General features: G+C 74.1%; 1 protein-coding gene across 1 annotated transcript; it reads left to right on the top strand.

Annotated features, from left to right (window-relative positions):
- The first annotated feature begins 6 nt into the window (after window positions 1-6).
- Window positions 7-5,533, top strand: LOC142824315 (rho-related BTB domain-containing protein 2-like). Its single transcript, XM_075916103.1, has 6 exons — window positions 7-70; window positions 745-863; window positions 1,305-1,455; window positions 1,908-1,996; window positions 3,220-3,325; window positions 4,494-5,533. The coding sequence occupies exons 2-6, from the start codon at window positions 816-818 to the stop codon at window positions 4,661-4,663; spliced, it is 564 nt and encodes a 187-aa protein (XP_075772218.1). The 5' UTR covers window positions 7-70; window positions 745-815; the 3' UTR covers window positions 4,664-5,533.
- The last annotated feature ends 1,011 nt before the right edge of the window (window positions 5,534-6,544 follow it).

The following is a 6,544-nucleotide window of genomic DNA, read 5'->3' as shown; positions in this document are numbered from 1 at the left end:
ATCACCAAAGCCTTCCACGTGCGCCGGGCCAACCGCATCAAGGAGTGCCTCAGCAGGGGCGTGTTCGCGGGTAGGGCGGGGCCTCGGCGGGGGCGTCTTCGCGGGTAGGGGCGGGGCCTCGGCGGGGGCGTCTTCGCGGGTAGGGGCGGGGCCTCGGCGGGGGCGTCTTCGCGGGTAGGGGCGGGGCCTCGGCAGGGGCGTCTTCGCGGGTAGGGGCGGGGCCTCGGCAGGGGCGTCTTCGCGGGTAGGGGCGGGGCCTTGGTAGGTACAGCCTGGTCTCAGAAGGGCAGGTGCTGAATAAGGGCATCTCGTAGCATCCAGTTGCTGCGGAAAGTGGGGTTGGGATCCTGAAGGGGGCGCTCCCCAGCGCTGCGGTGGCCGGGGGTGCTGTGGGGCCAGGGAGGGGCCCTGGAGGGGGTGCTCCCCGGTTCTGCGGTGGCTGGGGGCACTGTGGGGCCAGGGAGGGGCCCTGGAGGGGGCGCTCCCCGGTGCTGTGGGGCCAGGGAGGGGCCCTGGAGGGGGCGCTCCCCGGTGCTGTGGGGCCAGGGAGGGGCCCTGGAGGGGGCGCTCCCCAGTGCTGTGGGGCCAGGGAGGGGCCCTGGAGGGGGCGCTCCCCGGTGCTGTGGGGCCAGGGAGGGGCCCTGGAGGGGGCGCTCCCCGGTGCTGTGGGGCCGTGCAGCGTAGCCCGGGCCCGTCCGCGCCGGCTTGGGGAACCCGCTGCCTGACGCCCGCTCTGCCGCGCAGACGTCGTGTTCCTGGTGGACGACGGGGCGGTACCAGCCCACAAGCCCCTGCTGGTTGCCGGCTGTGACTGGATGGTGGCCATGTTCTGCGGCCACTTCCGGGAGAGCTACAGCACGGAGGTGAGGGGCTGCTGGGCAGTGGGGAGGGGCTGCTGCCCCGCCTGCCGGGCCAGGGCCCTTGGGCAGCAGCTGGCTGGCGGGAGGGAGGGGCCCGAGCACGAGACCCACATCCTTCCCTGCCAAGGGGCGGGCGGCTGCAGCGTGATCAGAGATAAATTGGGCGTCTCAAAAATAAAAAGGTCACGCGGGCGGCGGGGGTGGTGCAGGCGGGGGGGCTGGGCTGGGGCCAGGCCCCTGCACGTGGCTACCTCCCTCCAGCCCAGGCTGTTCCTACCCTCTCTCGGGGTGATCCCTGGGCTCTGGACCCATCGCCCCCCCGAGCTGTGACTTCCAGGTAGACTCTGCAGCTCTGCTGGGCCCTGCAGGCTTGTTCCCAGCTGGCACGGGAGCTCCCGGGCAGTAGTTGAGCCCGGTGCCTCAGTTTCCCCTTGACACCCCCAGGTCTCCCTGCCCGGCACCAAGTGTGCCTGCCTGCGCGCCGTCCTGGAGTTCCTCTACACCGGGCACTTCACCCCCACGCCCGACCTGGACGCCTCCGACCTGCTGGTCTTGACCAACCGCCTGTGCCTGCCCCGCCTGCAGGCGCTCACCGGTGAGCCTGGGGCCGGGCCCGAGCGCAGGGAACGGGGGGCTGGCGGCTGCCGCACGTCCCTAGAGAGCAGGCTGCTCTGAAGGGCCCGGGAGCAGCGCCAGACCCGCTGTGCAGTCTGGCCGGGGGCTGGGTGCGCAGGGGTGGCTTGGCTCTCCCGGGGCATGAGGCCTTGTCCCCCGTTGGACCTTGCTCTGCCCATCCAGGCTGGCGCTGTGGGGGTCCTGCCGTTCCCAGCAGCCCCAGAGCAGCCGGGATTGGGGGTGCGCCAGGGCCCCCCAGAGCAGCCGGGATTGGGGGTGCGCCAGGGCCCCCCAGAGCAGCCGGGATTGGGGGTGCGCCAGGGCCCCCTGCAGCCCCTGCCCCACTCTCTGCCCCCCAGAGCAGCCGGGATTGGGGGTGCGCCAGGGCCCCCTGCAGCCCCAGCCCCGCTCACTGCCCCGCTCTGCCCCCAGAGCAGCACGCGGTGGATGAGCTGCTCCGTGCCTATGTGCAGCAGGTGGAGATTGACGAGCAGGTGATCATCTACCTGGAGATGACTCAGGTGCGTGGGGATGGGACTGGGCGGGGAGGGTGGAGCTGGCCCTGGCTATGGGCTGCAGCAGCTGAAGGATCGGGGGGGGGGGGGGGTCGCGGTGCGGAGTGCCCTGGCAGGGAGGCGGGGGGGGGGGGGGGGTCGCGGTGCGGAGTGCCCTGGCAGGGAGACAGGGCGGGGGGGGGGGGGGGTCGCGCAGCGGCGTGCCCTGGCAGGGAGGTGGGGTGGGCCAGGTTGCCCTGGCAGGGAGACGGGGTGGGGGGGGGTCGCGCAGCGGTGTGCCCTGGCAGGGAGATGGGGTGGGCCAGGTTGCCCTGGCAGGGAGATGGGGCGGGCCAGGTTGCCCGGGCAGGGAGATGGGGCGGGGGGGGTCGCACAGCGGCGTGCCCTGGCAGGGAGATGGGGCGGGCCAGGTTGCCCTGGCAGGGAGATGGAGCGGGGGGGGGTCGCGCAGCGGCGTGCCCTGGCAGGGAGGTGGGGTGGGCCAGGTTGCCCGGGCAGGGAGATGGGGCGGGGGGGGGAGTCGCGCAGCGGCGTGCCCTGGCAGGGAGATGGGGCGGGCCAGGTTGCCCGGGCAGGGAGATGGAGCGGGGGGAGTCACGCAGCGGCGTGCCCTGGCAGGGAGGTGGGGCGGGCCAGGTTGCCCTGGCAGGGAGATGGGGCGGGGGGGGTCGCGCAGCGGCGTGCCCTGGCAGGGAGGTGGGGCGGGCCAGGTTGCCCTGGCAGGGAGATGGGGCGGGCCAGGTTGCCCTGGCAGGGAGACGGGGCGGGGGGGTCACGCAGCGGCGTGCCCTGGCAGGGAGACGGGGCGGGCCAGGTTGCCCTGGCAGGGAGACGGGGCGGGCCAGGTTGCCCTGGCAGGGAGACGGGGCGGGCCAGGTTGCCCTGGCAGGGAGACGGGGCGGGCCAGGTTGCCCTGGCAGGGAGATGGGGCGGGCCAGGTTGCCCTGCTGCCTGTGCCAGGTGCCTCAGCTACGCCCCCCGGGTGTCACTTGGGAGGGACAAGGCCCTGGGCTGGGGGCAGTCACCTGGCCGGTGACCCCTTGTGTCCCTGTCCAGCTGTGCCCACTGGGTTGGGGCACGCCCAGGGTGGGGCGGTGCGTGGACCCCTGGAGGGGTGAGGGGCAGAGCCTCCAGCTCCCAGCATGCTGTGCGGCTGCCTGGCTGCATTGCATGCTGGGATGTGTAGTCCCCTTGCCCAAGGGGGCTCTGAACCGGCCTGTGTCTGGCAGTTCCACAACGCCCAGCAGCTGGCGGCCTGGTGCCTGCACTTCATCTGCACCAACTACAACAGCATCTGCCGCCGCTTCCCCAGGGAGATGAAGCGCATGTCGCCAGGTAGGGGCTGAGGGGCGGCTGCCGGGGCCGGGGAAGGGGCGGGTCTAACGCGATGCTGCCCAATGGCAAACGTGGCATTTCAGCCAGCTTGGGGAGCAGGGTGTGACACCCCCTTCAGTCAGTGACCTGGTTACCCCTTAAAGGGGGGGAAGCCTGCTCGCGAGGGGCGGGGAGCCTGAGGCGGGGTCTCAGTGGGGCCGGGGGCAGGGTGCCGGGGCTCAGTGGGACCGGAGCCAGCAGGGGGGCCCAGTGGGCCAGTAGGTGGTGGGCAGGGCGCTGGGGCTCAGTGGGACCAGGGGTGGTGGTGCAGGGGCTCACTGGGGCTGGCCGGTGGGGCTGGGATGGGTCGGCGCAGGGGCCGGTGGGGGGGGGGGGCGCAGGGGCTCGCTCTGGCTGGCTGGGGGGGCTGCAGGGGGCTCGCTCTGGCCGGCTGGGGGGGGCTGCAGGGGGCGTGGGGGCTCACTCTGGCTGGCCGGGGGGGAGGCCGGCTGGGGGAGGCGCCGGGGGGGCTCGCTCTGGCCGGCCGGGGGGAGGCCGGCTGGGGGAGGCGCCGGGGGGGCTGGCTGGGGGAGCATGGGGGCTCGCTGTGGCCGGCTGGGGGGGAGGCGCCGGGGGGGCTCGCTCTGGCCGGCCGGGGGGGCTCGCTGTGGCTGGCTGGGGGGGAGGCGCCGGGGGGGCTCGCTGTGGCCGGCCGGGGGAGGCGCCGGGGGGGCTCGCTCTGGCCGGCCGGGGGAGGCGCCGGGGGGGCTCGCTCTGGCCGGCCGGGGGAGGCGCCGGGGGGGGCTCGCTCTGGCCGGCCGGGGGGGCTCGCTCTGGCCGGCCGGGGGAGGCGCCGGGGGGGCTCGCTCTGGCCGGCCGGGGGGGCTCGCTCTGGCCGGCCGGGGGAGGCGCCGGGGGGGCTCGCTCTGGCCGGCCGGGGGGGCTCGCTCTGGCCGGCCGGGGGAGGCGCCGGGGGGGGCTCGCTCTGGCCGGCCGGGGGAGGCGCCGGGGGGGGCTCGCTCTGGCCGGCCGGGGGGGGCTCGCTCTGGCCGGGGGAGGCGCCCGCTCTGGCCGGCCGGGGGGGCTCGCTCTGGCCGGCCGGGGGAGGCGCCGGGGGGGGCTCGCTCTGGCCGGCCGGGGGGGCTCGCGGTGGCCGCCGGGGCCAGCCCTGACGCGCTCTCGCCCGCAGAGAACAAGGCGCACTGCGAGAGGCACCGCTGGCCGCCCGTGTGGTACCTGAAGGAGGAGGATCTCTACCTGCGCTCCAAGAAGGAGCGGGAGCAGGAGGAGCAGCTGGCGCGGAAGCAGCACACGTCCAGCAAGTGGTGCTTCTGGCGGCCCTCGCCCCACGTCTCCTGAGGGCCCCGCCCCCCCGCCCCGTGTGCCTTGGCTGAGGGCGGGCAGGGCTGGCCTGGGGGTGCTGGGCGGGAGCCCCTCCCTAAGGGCTACTCTGGGGGTCAGGCTGGGCAGGGCGGGGAGCTGGGAGCCTGGGCCCCCCCCGCCTGCCTGGCTCCCCCCGCTCGGCCGCGCTTACAGGCGCTCTCTGCCGCCCTGTTTACAGCGGTGCCTCCCCGCAGCTTTGCGGTGCCTTGGTCCCACGGCCCGGGCCAGACCCCACGTGTGGCAGAGCTGCGGGGGGGAGCGTGGCCCTGCTGTGCACTGGGGGCAGGGTGCCCCAGAGTGGGGCTTGGCTCAGTTGTGTGGGGGCAGCTGCCAGCAGCCCTGTGCCCCCGCAGGCCGTGGCCTTCGCCTCCGTTCCCTGGCCCAAGCTCCCCTGCGGCAGCTCAGGGCTGTGGGAGGGGGGCTGGAGCTGTGTACATGGGCTGGGGGGAGGGGCAGGAGCTTGGGCTGAGTGGTGGTAGTTGTAGAAACTGCTCCTTTCCCCCTTTGTGCTTTGCCGGGTCCGGGCCCAGGGGCAGCCTGGGGCCCCCAACTGCCCCTCTGTGCCTTTGCCAGTACCAGCCTCTTCCCCGTCTCCCAGGAGGGGCCCCCCCCACGTGGTGCATTACAGGGCCTGCCCCGGGCGCCTGCCTGCGGGTTTTTACACTTTTCTAGGGCTCCCCTTTCCTGCCAGACCTCCGGGAGCAGGGGGGCTGGGCCCGGCCCCCCTCCGCCGCAAGGGCTCTTTGTATCTCCCTGCCGCGCACTGTGAGCTGCCCGGCCCCGCGCCGGTGGGCCCCGCGCCGCCCTGGACTGTTGGCCCCTTTTAATAAAGCCTTTTGTAACGGGCCTGTGCCGCTTTCTGGGCGGGTGGGGGTGTACCCGGCTCACAGGCTGCAGCCCGGCCTCCCGCGGGGCCCCCCCCCGAACTCCTGCAGAGGGCCAGGCCTTGCTCTCCCCCCGACTCCTCCCGCGGGCCAGGTCTTGTGCCCCCCCCCCGGGTTCCCTGCACTAAAGGGCTTAGGCTCGGCCCCTGCTGCTCTGAGCACGAGCCAAGCAGCTCGCTGAGCCCCCTGGAGCCGGCTTGTTCTCCCCAGCCCCCTCCGGCAGGGGCCAGCCCGAACCCGGTCTCTCCCCCGAGGAGCTGGCAGGCCAGGCTTGGCTCGGCTGCTGAGAGGCACCTCCCGGGTAGGTTGGGCAGCTCCCCCAGGCCCTTACCTTGGGGGCCACAAGGCTCTGGCCTGTGCCCCTCCCTGGGGGGGGCTGGAGCCATAGGGAACAGAGCACCCCAGCCCATGACTCTGCCCTAAGGGTTGTGCCACGGGGTCCTCTCCCCCTGAGGGGTGTGCCATGGGGGGCCCTGTAGCCCACCAAGCCTTGGGAGCTGGCTGGGCCAGGCACGATCCCTGCTGCTGGCACCAGGGCCCTAGAGCAAGGAGTGGTGAGCCCAGGGCCTGCTCTCCTCGCACTGGGGGGGGCACAGCCTGGTGTGCGGATGCCTGGTGTAACGCAGCGGGGCCTGTAACGGCAGGTGCCCCATTGCAGCCTCTGCCTCCCCCTGGCAGGGGCGCAGGGCAGCAGCTCGGGCACTGCTACAAGAGGACGGCTGCACCAGAGCTGCCCTTCCAGCGATGAGGGCACCTGCACCAGGGTTCCTGCAGCCCAGCGGCCTGGTTCCTCACGCAGGGCTCTGCTGCCACTCGCCCTGCGGCTGGCTGGGCTGGCCCCACCGTGCTCCCTCTGGCCGAGGGGGGCCAGCAGGCCAGGGGTCCCTACCTGTTGCTCCTGGCGGAGCCCAGTGTCCCTGGGTCTTACAGCACAGCAGCTCCACCTGCCATGGGGCTGCTGGTCGCATTCGCT

The sequence above is a fragment of the Pelodiscus sinensis genome, unplaced genomic scaffold (genome assembly GCF_049634645.1).
Source record: "Pelodiscus sinensis isolate JC-2024 unplaced genomic scaffold, ASM4963464v1 ctg76, whole genome shotgun sequence".
NCBI classification, from domain to species: domain Eukaryota; kingdom Metazoa; phylum Chordata; order Testudines; family Trionychidae; genus Pelodiscus; species Pelodiscus sinensis.
The sequence above is the reverse complement of the archived record's forward strand: the minus strand, read 5'-3'. Positions and strand labels throughout refer to the sequence as shown.